The sequence below is a fragment of the Phycodurus eques genome, chromosome 6 (assembly GCF_024500275.1).
Source record: "Phycodurus eques isolate BA_2022a chromosome 6, UOR_Pequ_1.1, whole genome shotgun sequence".
Lineage (NCBI taxonomy): Eukaryota > Metazoa > Chordata > Actinopteri > Syngnathiformes > Syngnathidae > Phycodurus > Phycodurus eques.
In genome coordinates this window covers 24,953,345-24,970,577 of record NC_084530.1, presented here as the reverse complement: position 1 = coordinate 24,970,577, position 17,233 = coordinate 24,953,345, and the positions used below count along the sequence as shown (strand labels likewise).

The 17,233-nt window shown below is 42.6% G+C and overlaps 1 protein-coding gene across 2 annotated transcripts in view; it reads left to right on the top strand.

The window, feature by feature from the left end:
* The first annotated feature begins 48 nt into the window (after positions 1-48).
* gstcd (glutathione S-transferase, C-terminal domain containing) overlaps positions 49-17,233 on the top strand; it is a 41,586-nt gene continuing 24,401 nt past the window's right edge. The window contains exons 1-4 of one of the 2 annotated variants that reach the window (XM_061679787.1): positions 49-521; positions 2,198-2,629; positions 5,379-5,642; positions 10,672-10,765. In XM_061679787.1, coding sequence (XP_061535771.1) covers positions 111-521; positions 2,198-2,629; positions 5,379-5,642; positions 10,672-10,765 — 1,201 coding nt within the window. In that variant the 5' untranslated portion in view covers positions 49-110. The remainder of the gene's footprint in view (positions 522-2,197; positions 2,630-5,378; positions 5,643-10,671; positions 10,766-17,233) is intronic. The other variant, XM_061679788.1, reaches the window with a different exon arrangement.

Here is a 17,233-nt window from a genome sequence, read left to right as displayed (position 1 = left end):
AGTTTACGAAGAGCAAAGCAGAAGAAGCAGGCGCACCCATACCCGGAAGTTTTCATTTACAACGTGGGTTCATGGGAATTCTCTGATGTTCATTAGTTGACACAGTCCCAATGAAAGACGTTAAGCAGCGGCATGCTTCCCTTTTCCTGGAAGTTAGTTGCCAAGATGAGACACCGCGTCTCCCCCTGCACTCGTCCATCGTCGTATTCCTCCTGTCCTACTGTGAGTGCAAGTATTTCAAAGTCCACCTGGTCTCCGGCAAACCCGACAGCTCTCAGGCCCTCCAGGGTCAGCTGCCAGAGTTCCTGGACGTGCGGGTCGTCCGGGCGGAGGGTCTTCCCCCGCTGGTGCGAGACTGCCGTCTACCGGTCGTGCTGGACGAGACAGGGAGGATGTGCAGGGCCGGACTAGCTGTGGTCCTGAGGCACATCATCAACAAGAGCGTCGAGGCTGAGCCCTCCAGGAACGATGTGCTGGCACTGCTGGGCTTCAAGAAGACCTGTCTCAAAGCCTGTGCTGAGGTCAGTGGCACCCAGGACAGCAAAATACTAAATAATAATCGGAAACAGGGCTTAATTGCTTGTACACAAATATTTGGTTCTCTTGGTTCCCTGCCCGGCGGCACGGTGGACGACTGGTTAGAGCGTCAGCCTCACAGTTCTGAGGACCCGGGTTCAATCCCCGGCCCCGCCTGTGTGGAGTTTGCATGTTCTCCCCCTGCCTGCGTGGGTTTTCTCCGGGCACTCCGGTTTCCTCCCACATCCCAAAAACATGCATTAATTGGAGACTCTAAATTATCCGTAGGCATGACTGTGAGTGCGAATGGTTGTTTGTTTCTATGTGCCCTGCGATTGGCTGGCGACCAGTTCAGGGTGTACCCCGCCTCCTACCCGATGACAGCTGGGATAGGCTCCAGCACGCCCGCGACCCTAGTGAGGAGAAGCGGATGGATGGGTTCCCTGCCCACCAATAATGGTTGAAATGAATCAAGTACATCTGATTGGATGGATCGGAATAGCCGTAAATAGAGGTGTCACAATTAATCAATTAAACGACAATGAATCGATCATCAAAGTAATCGACAATTATTTTGAAAAACGATTAATCGTCCATTGGTCAACTTAAAGATGTCCAAATCCTCTGATTTTAACCTGTCAACTGTAAATGTTCTCTATCTGTTGTCGTTCATGACGGCAGACTGATTATCTTTTATGTTTAATCAAAATAAGACATTTCCAAACATCTGCTTTTACTTTATAAAACAATGAGGGAATATTTTCCCATATTTTATAACATTTTACAGCCCAAGCCAGTAACTGAATATTAATCAATTTATGGGGGGAAAAAATTGTCAGTTTAAACTATTATGAAAATAATTATGAATAACCTGTAATTGGTATTTAGTTAAATTGAAACAGCCTCAGAAGTGAATATTAAACTAGTAGCAGAACCCAAGAAGTAGTTCTCAGTTTCATAAGATTCTCAGGCAAAAAATGGTTTTGCAATAAACTTGAATGCAAAATAAATTTTCAATTCGAGTAATCAATTATAAAAATATTTGATAGCTGCAGCCCTAATCTCTACGCTAATGGAAGTGGGACTTGATTCCATGGTGATGAAGTGCTGCCTCCATGAGTGAAAATACAATCCATGCTTTTGCTATGAAAGTTACATATGGTCATGTCACCAAGCACAAATACCCTACACCGCGACCACGCCGTCAACTTCACGTTGAATAAAGTATGTGCTGCTTATCAGAAGCTAACACTGTTAGCTAACTCTATTCTGTTTATCCCATAAAACTAAGTCTATGTTGTCTAACCTTTTTTGGGTTTGGCAGGATATAACCTGGGTGTCGCACCCGTGGGGGTTGAGGGTGTTCTGCCTGATAGTTCTTTTGCATGATAGCGTTTCAGACAGTGTAGTCTCGTGGTGGCTTGAAAGTTGCTCTGGAGCTTCACCCAACTGTTAAATGACAATGGTGCGGAATTTTGTTCAAGATACGAGCTGATGTTGGGCTTATTATTATTATTATTTTTTTGCTTTGACTTGTGAATGCAAACTTGAGATACGAGCGCTGCTCACTTCACAATAAGCAGCAGCAGTTTTTCAGAAAGTAAACAATTTTCCACAAGCTTCTCTGGTGACATAGTTTTACCATTGATATCATGTTTTTGTTTTCTGTCCATTGTCTCAGGTAAGCAAGTGGACCAGACTGTGTGAAATCGGCGTCCCGTCTGCCGTCGAAGAGCACCTCAGAAATCCCAGCAGCCAACAGCCTCAGCCGCCACCCCCCGCCATCCTCACCCTGGAGCGAAGGCTAGCTGAGCCCGTCAAAGTTCACAACGATGACAAAATCCGCAGACAGAAGCTCAAGCAGCTGAGACAAAACGGGAATAATGACTCATCCAAGGGGAGCGGGGATTCCCACCTGGGTGATGGACTCGAGCTCAAGACCGCTCTGGCTAAGCTCTCAGTAGCCGCAGCTCCAAATCCAACCACCAGGGAGCGCTCTGAGATCAGAAAAGTAAAAACCAACGACTTGCCTGTGCTGGAGCACGTGTTTGCTGAGGGGCTTTACTTCACTCTGACTGATGTGGTCCTACTGCCATGCATCCATCAGTACCTGGTGAGCTACATGCTAATCATTAAAGCCTGTCTGTGGCGATGCATAACACAGAGCCTCTTTGAACTTTATGCGTTTGCTGAACCAAGACTTAGACACAAAAGGTCTGCTTGGTTGAGATAGTTAGCCAAGAACCCTTTAAAGCACATTTAAAGGAGTCATATATTATGCATTTTTTCACAATTAGGGCATTTCCAAGCCGTGCTAATAAAAAGTATCTTCTCTGACATTCTTCGGTCAAAATATACACAAATAGTTTTTTTTGGGGGGGGGGGGTTCTGTCTCACTCAGTATGGCTTTCGTTACCATGGTAGGAAGAAGGACATGACGACACGAGCGACTACTGAGTGTTGCCAACTTAGGGACTGTCTTTTCTATACTTAACTGTACAGTAATGCCCTGCATATTTGGGGTTCACTAGCCACAGATTTACCTAGTCAAATTTTTTTTTTCAAGGAAAAAGTCACCTATTTGCAGTTATGGTGCTCTTTCTGAAACAACCCAAGATTCTACAAAATGCCGCCAAAGCTCTGTCTAAATAGGAAAGTGGTCCAGTAATTGGTGTCAAGGAAGTATGCTGAAGTAATACAGCTTGGCTGAAAGATGAACTTTGTATGTCGGGAAGGAGCTAATTTAAGCCTAGGTTGTTGTGGAGAATATTCGGCGTGTGTGCATGTGCGCATATACTTCTGGTGCATTTAAAAACAAGAGTAAAATAATCTGTAATCCATTTATTTTTAAGCATTTTTAAGGGCAATATTGTACAATGAGTTTTTGAAATTATATTAAAATGTTTTGGAATCATAGTTTGGGGGTACAGTATATTTAGGAGGGGCGTCATATACTTGCGCTTTTTCCGCAATTTGCGGCAGGGCTAGGTCCTTACCATTGTCAAGCAACTATTTGTTTTGTTCACCCTCCATGTTATCCAAACTGCAAATGATTAACATGTGCGCAAAGCCACCACTGGCTAATTTAACCATATACACTCATGGTAGACCAAGGAAGTTCGCTGCATAATCATGGGTAACAACCTGGTGGGGGCTTTTATGCAAACAATTTAAAAAGACAATTTTCCATAATATGTCCCCTTTCAAAATGGGTTCAATCATGCATTGTGCCTGAAGATTGGTGCAGCGCCCCTAGTATTCCGTAAATACTCATATATATATATATATTTATATATATAATTCACATTTTGGTGCACAGTGCAGAGGCTTGCTTGCTGCTTATTATATCATTATTTTTAATTATCGTGTTGTGATGGCTGGAGGATGCGGAGACACCCACTGTGCTCCCATGTGTGGTCAAGTGTCTCGCGACAAACACTTAATTGGGGATTTTCTCCCCGCAGCTGGTCAATATTGTTATGTTGTCCTAAAAAAATATATTGTAAGACTTAATTAAACATGTCTGGTTTACTATTATGTTACAATCTATACCCGGCAGGATGTATTTGTTTTCATTTGGAAACAATTTTTCCCATAGAGCACCACGGTGTACTCGTGATGAGCATGTCTGCCTCTCAGTTTTGACATTTTGGGTTAGAACCTTGGCTCCGGCCTTCCTGCGTGAATTTTCTTTGGGTAATGCAGCTTCCTTCCACATTCTGATGACATGTATGTTAGGTTCATTGCAGTTTCTAAATTGGTCATTTACTTTGAATTTACTCAATTATAATGTAAATCAGTTGCACATCATTAAAATGTGTTTAACATATATTATTTGATTTTTTAAAAATGTAGGAAAAGAGGGGGGAATTAGATCAGTTAACTGCATTTAAATCATGTGCAACTGAAAATTAAGTACTTTTTTTTTCAGTATAGGTTTCAATGCGAATTGTTGTTTGTAAATGTGTGCCCTGTGATGGGCTGGCGTCCAGTGCAAGGTGTACCCCGCCTCTCGCCCAAAGTCGGCTGGGAAAGGCTCCATCTCACGCGCAATCGTAATGAGAATAATTGCTATGAAAAATGGATGGATGGAGGGATTTCCTAATATATCTACTGTAAATAATCTGTATAGAGGGTTACAATAAAACATTACTAACTCTACAGGCAGTGTTATACGAAACGTAAGTAAGTCATAAACATTTAAAAAATAATTACTAGTAAGACAGAAAAAACAAGGATTTAAGAGGACATCCATCAATCCATCCATTTTCTTCTTCCTCGGTGGCCTCCTCTCGTTTCTGACTTTACTACTGCGTTAGTGTAGGTTAGTAGTAGACTACGGCACATTCCAACTTGCGTACAAATTCAGGTCACGTCGCCGCTGTAGAAAAGTAACTCCCTCGTAAACCGAGGAGGACAGGATTTAATTCATAATGTAGTTGTTTTTGTGCATGCCGCCAGACAGCCACAACATATCTTTCACCCTGCAGCCATCACCAGCTATTCCTCCACGTCGGGAATGAACCCAAGTTCCCACGATGAGCCTCTTACAAGTTCGCTGTGCTCCAGTAGTTTTCAGTTTCACACTCGGCCTAGCGTGTCTCCTCCCGACAGTCGGCGACGCACATTAGACACAGCGGATTATTTTCACACCGCCCTCTTGTTGTACCGCCGAGCCTTACTTTCTCACCTTATCATCACTATGACACGGCTTCCGGGTATTTACTCTTATAGCCCTGCTAGTCAGCATGGCCATTTTTGATGTGCCCTCCGGTGATGTTGTGGAAAGGTGTGACGTGTGAGCTGCAATCTGATGAGTCACTTATTTACCCCCCCCCCCCCCCCACTGCTCTCTTTGACAGTCTTCCGTCCGTTCCCATGCTACCAGCACTCTGCACTGCCTGCCTCACCTGCTGCGCTGGTACAGCCGTGTCCAGGAGGTACCTGGGGTCCTTCGGGCTGCCAAAGCTTGCAGGATCACTCTTACTGTCCCTGAAAAGCCGCCCCCCCTCCCAGCTGGGCCGCCGCTCGAAGGCAACCCGGCGAGTCAACTGGAGCAGGAAGACGAGACAACCGCACAGCTGCCTTTTGTTGGCGGCCCCCGGCCCACCGTAACAAAACTTAAAGTAAAAAACTTTTCTTTCATTTTAACCAGTAGTATTACTTTATTCAGCCAAGACACATATTTTACAGTAGAAAAATGTCATGGCACGCCACCAAACAAAAAGTTTATAGTATACTGAAATACCGATGACCTTGTCTCAATTTAATCACAAATTTAGTGTATGGCCTTGCCATGACTTGTTGGCATTGTTGTATGAATGGCAATGTGGATAGACAGATTAATGGACTCTATGTATGCAGCACTTCTACGTTTGGGGTAAAGAGAATGCTAATTTCTGTTCGCCAGGCAAACACATAGCGATAACAATGACAGCATCAAACTCGCAAGTATACTCGCTGTTTGCTGGAATTACGTAACGTTACCATGAATGAGCTATTACCGTTACAACTTCTACAGTTATCCAAGTATCAGCAAAGCAATCAAAGGATCCGTATCTGATTTAATTATCCATTTGCAGTTTCACAGAACATGCAAGTCCCTGTGTACTTAGAATTGAGACTAAACTCTCAACCTTTCTTTATAGGGGATGTTGAAAATAAAACCCAGCTGAAACAAAGTGTTGTACATAAAGATTGAAAATAAATAGAACAGAAAGTCTTTCAGGCCATTGTAGGGTGCAGAGTTAAGAAAATTGGGGTTATGAAAACTAAAAATAATGACAATCATATACAGTGGGTACTGAAAGTATTCAGACCCCCTTAAAATGTTCACTCTTTAATATATTGCAGCCATTTGCTATAATCATTTGTAATTTTTTTCCACATTAATGTACACACTGCACCCCATATTGACAGAAAAAAACGAAATTGTTGACATTTTTGCAGATTTATTAAAAAAGAAAAACTGAAATATCACACAGCCATAAGTATTCAGACCCTTTGCTGTGACACTCATATATTGAACTCGGGTGCTCTCCATTTCTTCTGATCATCCTTGAGATGGTTCTACACCTTCATTGACGTCCAGCTGTGTTTGATTATACTGATTGGACTTGATTAGGAAAGCCACACCCCTGTCTATATAAGAACATAAAGCGTGGTACATTCCAGTGTTGGCTGGAAGAGCTATCCCTTCGACTTTAAAGGTCCCGTATTTTGGCTATTTAGACCTCAATAGGGTGACTCTCTAACATGTATTTAGTATAAAAGTGTTGATTTTATTTATAAAAAAAACCTTGGTTTTGTCACACGAGTGTCCAGTAAATGCCCCTCTGACAGCTACTTATGTTTGACCCAGTTTTGTATCCGCTTTGTCCATATTTGGCTAAGACCGCCCACTTTCCTCTGATTGGTTGCCACGATTGATGACAGCGCTGGCTCGGGAGCGGAGAGGTAGGCAGAGATCTTTGGTAGTGACGTAGATCAGCTCAAGAAATTCTAATGACCTTATTTCAAGCCTCTCAGCAGAAAAACGTCTGGCACTCAGGAACGCGTGGATTATTTTAATTCGTATATCACGTTTACTGAGGCACTATAGAGACAATATTACATCCTGAATCCTTCAAAAAAGTTTTTGGGACAAAATACGGGACCTTTAAAAATGAAGACCTTTGAAATTTCGACCTAGAAAAGTACCAGCACCGATCTATTGAGTGTACTGTATCCCACGTTATCCATCCATCCATTTTCTACCGGGTCGCTGTGGCAGTAGCTTTAGCAGGGACGTCCAGACTTCCCTCTCCCCAGCCACTTCATTCAGCTCTTCAGAGGGGATCCCGAGGCGCTCCCAGGCCAGCCGAGAGACGTAGTCTCTCCGGCGTGTCCTGGGTCGTCCCCGGGGTCTCCTCCCGGTGGGATGTGCCCGGAACACCTCACCAGGGAGGCGTCCGGGAGGTATCCGCATCAGATGCCCCAGCCACCTCATGTGGCTCCTCTCGATGTGAAGGAGCAGCGGCTCTACTCTGAGATCCTCCCAGATGAGCGAGCTTCTCACCCTATCTCTAAGGGAGAGCCCGGACGCCCTGCGGAGGAAACACGTTATCACACATTGAAAGAATGAGGTTTATTTAACCCCAAGAGCTTGAAACACACTAACACCGGAAACTCATACTTATTAAGCATTTCCAACACATTTCCAAATTCAATGGCAGGGTACAGATAGACAAACAACTATTGGATGCTTTAGAGTCTTTAATATTAACCTCATATCCATGTTTTTGAAATGTGAAAGGAAGCTGGAGTACCCAGAGAATACCCATGTAAGCATGGGAAGAACATGCAAAATCCACACCAGGGGCCAAAGCTGATACCCAGGACCTCTCTTATGTGAGACACTGTGCTAAACCTCTCGTCCAACATGCTTAAACTTTAGTCCAGCGTGTTGTACTACCCGCATCCTCACCAAAATATAATGAGTTTGTCTTTGTTAATTGTAACTATCATCTTTTACTCTGTTAAAGTGACTGCATTGAAAAAGGTCAACCAGTGGTGGACCAAAGCTTTTGCACTCTGTACTTCAAAAGCTTCATGAGCTGAGATTCTTGGCAAAGATAAATTCTAAAAGTGTCTGCTCATTTACACATCTCGCATTTATCATCTTTAATTTTCACCGACGTGGATGTTATGCACCTCCATTTCTGCTGTTTTGTGCCTTCAAGGATGAATTTCTAATCCCATGTTTTGGCTCCTGGCAGATCTCTTTTTAATTGTACAATGTTTCCTCCCTCTGGCAGAGCTCCACATGAGCTTTTAGTCATCAAGTTAACATTTCAAAAGGGCGTTTTTTTTTTTTTAATGGGCTGCTTTTTTGACTGTAAGATTATTATTTTTATTGGACCAGCTCATAAAAATTTCCATACCTTTCATTATAATACAATCCACACAGCCACTTGTAATTCTGCGCACTGTGCAAATTGTGCTGGCCTATTCACATGCTGTGAAAGCAGTCCATTCAAAAAGAACAAATAAAAGTTAGATGTAATGTATGCTGGAGAAACTAGAAGAGAACATATGCCCGCGTTCCACAGTATGGTACACTGGTGCATTGTTGTATGAGTGACCTGATTTATGTGTTTTTCGAGATTATTTTCTTTCTTTCTTTCTTTTTTTTTTGTTTGGCTTGCGAGCGCAAACCTGACATATGAGCGCTGTACGGTGGCAGGTGGCTCAACTCACTTCACAACAAGTGACAGTTTGGCAGATATAATTAGTAAATATTTAAAAAAAAAACATCAAGCTATTATGAGCATGCTATTTTTTTGTCGTTTTTTTTTGCTTGGGAGGCTACAACGGATTAATGGCATTTTCCATTTATTTCAACCACTACAAAGAACAAATAAAATTTGTATCTCAAGGCACCACTGTACTTAAAATATGTCACACTAGCACTATTGTGTAATCCTGCGAAAAAATAAACCAACAAACGGCAGTGACAGTGATACCCCTCACACCTTTTCTGTGCTTGGGACAGGTGGTTAAAAAAAAAAAAAAAAGTTGGACATTTAGACTTTACTTTTTGCAGGGGCACTGCCTGCTGGCGTTGAATGTGTAACATGATAATAAGTGGTGTGACAACGGGGTTGTGTGTCTTTAAATAATACCGGATTAAATTTAATTGGACCTGCGACACCAAAGTTTGAACTCACACATTTGTGCTGCGAGGTATGCGCGCTCACACAGACGCACAATGCCCGCCATTCTAAACCCTGGGCAAGAGGGATTACAAGGATGGCTCCGTGCCGCAACCATCATGTCTGCAGCTGTTGCGCTGTCATGGCCGTGCGTGCGTCCGTGCGTGTGTGTGTGTGTGTGTGTGTGCGTGTTAGCCTGAGTGAGTGTGAATGGGTCTGTGTGAAAGTATGTATGAGAGCACACATTTACCCACGACAGTTTGTGTGCATGTATCCTGAGGCACGTACACAAGGACACGCAGATGACACAATCCTTCCTGACGCTAACCAGGATCCTTGGGTTTCACGATCTGGAGACATAAATGCCTAGTAACCTCTTTCTCACCTCACATAACACAAGCTGAATTGTTCGCCAATCAAACGCAGTCAACAGGCAGCCATTCAAATGAAAACAAAACTGCGAGCCAACTCCCCAAATGTAGGGCCTCTGGAGTAAAACCCTTTTTTTTGTTTTACGCCCTCAATGACTGAAGTTATTTTTAATTCTATGACTTAATCATGTCTGTATTTTCCAAATAAATCAAATGATGTCAAGACGTTCCTCAAAGAATTTAATAAAAGTTGTTCCTCGCTGTATCACAGTTCACTTTTTGCGGCTTCACTGTATCATAGTTTTATTTTATCCTACTTAAATTGTGGATGATTCGCCATATCGCGGGATTTTGCAGTGATTATTTTACCATACGGGTCCTTCACGGAGAGAACGTCAAGATGTATTTCAGGCTGAGCGGAAGGAGTGAAGGAGTTTCCTGCAGAGACATCTCGGTATAACATTTTTCTGTTGTCCCGGAGCTCAGGACAATGGGACGCCACATTTACTATGACGTCTTCCATTTTTCCCCATGCCGTTTACAGTACAAGTCCAGCAAAATAGAACTCAGAAATCACTCCACCAGCCCCTCTCCTATTGGAGGAGATTTCCTACGTCACTACGACGCCACCCTCGAATAGCCCTCTGCTCTCGCCGCGACACGGTATTTCCGTGGTCCCGCCCCCTCAGCACATACACAATTAATGGGTTCGTCGACGGCGCGCTGCACGTTGCCAAGTGCGGTGTGAAAAGGATTTATCCCAGCAGACCTTTTGGCCAGGGCTGGGCTCCACCCTCAATGGATCACCATTCATTTGCAGAGCACATATAGACAAACAACCATTCACACTCATGTCTATGGACAATTCAGAATCTTTAAAGAACCTAACATCCATGTTTTTGGAGTGCGGAAGAAAGCCGAAGTATCTGGCGAAAACCCACGCAAGCAGAGGGAGAACACATCAAGTAAACGTGTAAATTGATAACTCGCCTATTTTTGTGAAAGAAGGATTCTGCCCGTTGGATGTAGCGATAGCCTCAAGGCTGTCAATGGGTTTCCAAGGTAACAGGTATTTATGCATGTTCCCATAGGAAAATGGCATTGAGGCGGCTTTTGCTCCTCATCCTTGCCCAGAGTGGACACTCCCATGGGACAGCTTACCAGATGCCATCAACCCCACTGAAGGTACTATTGACTCTAACCGCTTAACTCCAACACATCTTTGTCAATACGCTCTCCACTTGTTCTTCGTTAGAGTCCAACTGCGTGATTTAACAGTAACTGTAATGTAATTACTAAAAAGGCCGTGGCTCCCGAAGGCACACATATAACACGAAAGTAGTTGTGACAGTCATCTTGTCCCAGTGTACAGCAATTGCACTTCAAAAGACCAGTTTATTAATTCATATTCATGTTTGTTTTATTATGTTGTTTGACAATACAGTGCAATGCGTCTTTGTTAAAAACAAAAAGCTAAAACAATTGCGGTGTTTTTTGGTGGGGCTGGACATTGAGACATTTCATTCATTCATTTCAGTGGGGAAAATGTATTTGATATACAAGTAATTTCAGTTCAGAGCTTGGTCACGGAACAAATTTTAACTCCTAATTCAAGGTACCAACATACATTGCCGAGATATGTAATGGTCAGGATGGGGTCGCTCTGTTATGCCATATCTCAAACCACCGCAGTCTGCTTCTTCCAACTGACTATAGAATACAGCACTGTTAGACATGTCTGTAAACAGTGACTTACCACATACCATACAGTAAAATACTTGAAAGTGATTACATAGTAATTAACTGATTAATTAATTTAACCCAAGTTACCATTGCAAAATAGATGTTCGGTCAAACTGGTCTTTTAACTGGTTTGGTTAAAACAAATCAAATAATGAAATATAGTTTCCAGTGAATTATGGGATTTTTGTTGGCGTCACACAGTTACTGTATTTTTTTAAATTAATAATAACTAAAACAAAAAAAACCTCAAAAATACAGTAACATACTGTATATCAATATAAAATTTCACTCAAGCAGGATTTAATGCAGAGTTGGACAAACTCAATTGAGTACTATATCACAAATTTTATTGTGAAATCAGTTTACTGTGTTATTTCACACTAAAATATTGTATTAGACAATTTTCTGTGATAACACAATAACTTAGTGGAGGCACCAAATGCTAGGCTAAGTTGGAAAGCAGCAGAATTGTGAAGCCGCGTGGGTCCCAGCATGCACTGCACCATACAATGTTGAACTGTTGCCGTAATAAAGACTTTAATCCTCAATATTCACGAACGATTAGGATTAACGTAGCATCAATCATGTGTGATTATGTTATCCGTATTTCGTTGAATGTGTTTCTTATTTAACTCGCGCGTTATATTTATGTTGCATTTTTAAAAAAACATTTTTTTTATGAAACCCAGACTGTGGGTTGTGTGCGAGAGAGTAGCATCCATTGTAGTTCTTCCATCCATCCATCCATCCATCCATTTTCTGAGCCGCTTCTCCTCACTAGGGTCGCGGGCATGCTGGAGCCTATCCCAGCTGTCATCGGGCAGGAGGCGGGGTACACCCTGAACTGGTTGCCAGCCAATCGCAGGGCACATACAAACAAACAACCATTCGCACTCACATTCACACCTACGGGCAATTTAGAGTCTCCAATTAATGCATGTTTTTGGGATGTGGGAGGGACCGGGGATTGAACCCTAACCCTAACATGCAAACTCCACACAGGCGGGACCGGGGATTGAACCCGGGTCCTCAGAACTGTGAGGCTGACGCTCTAACCAGTTGACCACCGTGCCGCCCATTGTAGTTCTTCTGTATGCTAAATGAAGCTAAGCGTTACCTGCCGACTTATCAGCTGCATTCGATACAAGTAAGAAAAAGCTGTTGCCAGTAAGTTACTGTAAAAACCCTAAGAAATGTCTCACAGTGAGAATCATTTATAAAAGCTTTTCCTCAAATTATGCAGCACGCTGCTTTGCCACATTGTTTTCATTCACTTGTTTTTTTTCAGCCACTTGTTGCCATTAAATCTCTTTCAATAGCAGCCTTGTGAACATCTCCCTGTGCAGCATTACAGTGATTAGCACTGTGTAATTAAACTGGATACAAAAGGCAGCCAATTTGCTCTGAACCCGGTGTGTGGGTTTTCTGATCCAGATGCTCCTACGGCTACACACACGCCTACACATGCAGCATTCACAGCATCATTTCCTATAATACACTTGAACAACTAATCTAATACAAGCAGGTTCTTCGACCTATCACATTCATTTCTTTCTTTCATGAGGCCAGTAAAATGTACCAACATATTTGTGTCTGTTTGGCCAGATTACAAACGATAACCTTTGAGGAGAAAGTGCTGACTTATTGTTTTAATTTGAGTGTTTACATCCACAATCAATGTGGTTTATAGTCTCATCCCCTAAGAGTGACAAACCCTACATTGTGCTCATGCCGTGTGATTGCAAATGTCTCTGAAATACCTCGAAGCTGACGGTCCGCCCTCAAAACTTGTATTGGATTTGTTGTAAATCTGTTATGCTGATGGCCAGCCAAAAATAGTTTTTCAGTACTTACAGAATCTCCATACCTAATCAAGAACCTATAAACAACTGGGAAGTCTTTTATACTGGCTCTACATATTTGCATTCAGTATAAAAATAATCCATCCATTTTCTATACTGCTTATCCTCACTAGGGTCGCGGGCTGCTGGAGCCTATCCCAGCTATCTTCGGGCGGTAGGTGGGGTACACCCTGAACCGGTCGCCAGCCAATCGCAGGGCACATAGAAGCAAACAACCCTCCGCACTCACATTCACACCTACGGGCAATTTAGAGTCTTCAGTCAACCTACCACGCATGTTTTTGGGATGTGGGAGGAAACCGGAGTGCCTGGAGAAAATCCACCCAGGCACGGGGAGAACATGCAAACTCCACACAGGCGGGGGCAGGATTTGAACCCTGGTCCCCAGAACTGTGAGGTAGATGTGCTAACCAGTCGTCCACCGTGCCGGCTGTAAAAATAATAATTCCTGTAAAACACAGAATATGCACACGATCAGTCCTTTAATGGTCACTGATCTGAGCTTGCCTGATGTCTTTTGCAATATGAGGTCTCAATGTAATATTTTCTGAAAATTGCGATCGAAAAATCCAAATACTACAACTTCAGGGGCATTCAAAGGTTTTACTGTATAGCCTCACACAAAATACCTAATTTCACAAATCCGCACCACTCCAAATAGAAGATGATCCAAAACATTAATTCATACATTTTCCAGCTTCCTCCCACATTCCCAAAACATGCATGTTTGTTTCATTGAAGACTCTAAATTGTCAGTGTGAATGGTTGTTTGTCTATACTGTATGTGCCCTGCGAGTGACAGGCGACTGACCAGCCCAAGGTGTACCACGCCTCTCAGCCAAAATCAGCTGGGATAGGCTCCACCTCACTAGTGACTCTATTCACACGCAACACTACTGTAACAGGATCTGACATTAATGGCGACCGGATGGCCCTGGGCCAGTTCGGCACTGTGTAAGGCCATCACATACCTTAGAGTACATTACAGAGTTCATAAATTGAATTCAACACATTCTTGCTTTTTAACCCAAATTTTGTGATTCCACTTCATTCAATCAATGCATTTTATTTCACTGCGCACATTTTTATGTGCATGTCAGGTTAGCAATCATCGATCATTGGCCAGGATAGGGTTACACCCCTAGATTTTTTATGCAATTTGTATTAGTTACTAATTTAGTTATTAGATCACTTGTACCATGTAACAGGTGGATGCTTGTACTTAAATATTTATTGTTTCGTAACCATTAAATAATACAGTATAAAGATGCTAAATATGAAATAAACATTGAAACTTATCGTATTATATTATGAATATATGGGGCCAGTATCTGTTCTGACAGGGCCGCCACAGCTTGGCTCATGGTGGCCCCACAGGGTCACCACTCAAGTAGGCTCAATCACAGACCCTGTGTAAGGAGGTCACACAGTAGAGAAAATTGATTGGATGGTTGGATATTGCTTATTTCAAATGACCTCAGTAAAATAGCTCTATTTTCCCAGTCTTCAACCGACTATATAGACTGATTGCTGGAAAGTCTTCAGTTTTCTAAAAGGCAAAATAAAACAGGTTATAATAATGTTAATAATATAAAATATGTTGACTCTGATATGTGTGAAATGGAAAACCTTTGCTTGTTTTGCGAAACATACTGGCTGGGGTGTCTGTGGAAGTGCCAGAGCATGCAGTGCAGGTATAGCTCAAGCGGGCAGGAACGATGGACCGACAGTGGTAGATGAGATGAGGCTTAGATAGTCTGACAAGAGACAACCATTATCAAGACAAACAAGGCCAGTGGTGAGGGCAGAGAAAAACAATGAGGCTGATGAAGAGACCACATAGTTGTCATAGTTGAGGCATGCTGCGATCGCGTCCTCCGGGCTTGTTTTTGGCTTCCTTTTGGCTTCTATGAGCATGACTTGAGTTGAACAGGCTGAGCTGTTGCTCTTTGTTTGGGTCCCTCGATTTTCAGATTTTAATCAGAGAAATGTGGAAGCCTTATTCTAATGGGTAGTACAACATAACACGGTTCAACGGCAGTGCAACGCAGAATGAGAATTTGCAGCAATTGTGTGTGAATGCTGAGAGATGCCAACAGATAAATCAACTGATGACTGTAACAGGTTCATACTGTACATAACAGCACATTTTGGCAATGCCCAGCCATCATGTAAATGTACGACCTAGAGACTGCAAAGTTGTCAAAGCAAAGGGATCCATTGTGGTTAACTGGAGCTTATTCAAGATGACAATATTCATGGTACACTGAATGGACTGGTCGACTGTGAATCGCAGGGCACATGAACTCACATATACGCACGTATAGTGCTTATCCTCATGAGGATTGCAGCCAGTGAGCTGGAGCAACCTATCCCAGCTGACTCTGGGCGAGAGGTGGGCTAAACCAATCGAAGGGCACACTGACAAAAAACATTCACACCTATGGACGAATTAGAGTTTTCAATGAGGCTAACATGGTTTAAATGTTGGAGGATGACAAAGTATCCAGAGAAAACCCACGCGAGCACGGTTAGAACATGCACATTCCACACCGGAAGACCTGAGATTTGAACCCCAAACCACAGAACTGTGAGGCAGACATGCTAAGCCACTAGGTTATCGTGTTGCCCTAGACATTAACAATATATCCATCTAATGTTTTCTAATATCATGGCGAAATATGTTATGGTTAAGTGGTCAGCTCACAAGACATCTGCAGTTGTTTGATGGGGAAAACTAATAACATGCATGCACACGTGCAGAGATTGCATGTTACATGGCAAGGTAGAACTGTAAATCACGTTACAAACTCAACATTCATCTCATTTAGTTTCCATACAACCTGGTACGGTGTGCTTCATATTGTCTTGGGAATGTGAAGATGGATTGTTTAAGGGAGTTTGACCGTTGATCAGTTATTCAATATGCCTGAATGTAACGGACATGATTTCCTCCCAGGCATGTCAGCGCTTAAAGATAATTACTGCATTTCATTCGTCGAGCTTTATAAATTTCTCTCAGATTATCGTTGACTTGGTGTTTTGATTCCCTCAGGGCACAGTACAAATTACTGTCATCGGAGCTTCAAACCAGTACTTTCTCACTACCTCTGGGTATTGAAATATCTTCCCACTTTTTTTTTGTATCGCGTGAAAGGCATTTGTAGACATAGTTCTTATTACTTTTCCCAAGGAAGTGCTGTGAATTTCCACCATTGCCTTTCTAGGACACTGACTTTCTCGAGCTTTGTCTTCGTGTAGAATTGGTGAGCTTTGGTCTGTGAAGGCGCTTGTCCTAATACTGTGGCTCCTATTCAGGCAGCTTATTGTATGGTGCATTCTATACAAATCAGACAGTCCTGGGTTTACTAGTCTATAAAAAACGAGTAATTAAATTGCAGATCGAAATCTACCAAGTAAACTTGTGTTTTCCCTTAACAGGAAACACTTGTCATTTCTTGTGTGCCTTACTCCTTTAAAATCCTTTACAGTTATAGTTAGGGGGTCAAACATTTTACACAAGCAAGTGATTTGGACTTTATCACGCCTGAAAAACCTAAATAGGGACTTAAACGACCGCAGTGTCCCAAAAACACCATGAAATGATTCATCGTGATAAAGCTCTAGCCCGCAAAGCTTTGTTTGTGTTAAGCACTGTCACAATCAGGTTGAAGATGGGTGTAATGGGGTTTAGGTGTAGCCCTCACAAGGCGGTTGTCCTTGATTGTTCGCCTACCCTCATAGTGTTGTGTTACACTGCCAGGGGGGTGATGACATCATTGTGCGGATGTGTGTGTTTGTTGTGTCTGCAGTTCATAGACACTATAAATCACGCACGAAAATTAACAAGGTAATGTTGAGCCACTTTAGACTCTTTCATTAACCAAAACAGTACCACCGAAACAAGTCTCCAAGTGCGGAGTAGCACCGTATTCCCTGCAGAGTATTTAAGATGATCTTTAAAAGTGCGTCTTTCCCAATGCCTATCCTCCCCCTTGATGGGCAACCAACCCCCTAGACAATGTGTAGGTACAGCATTTGTTTATTT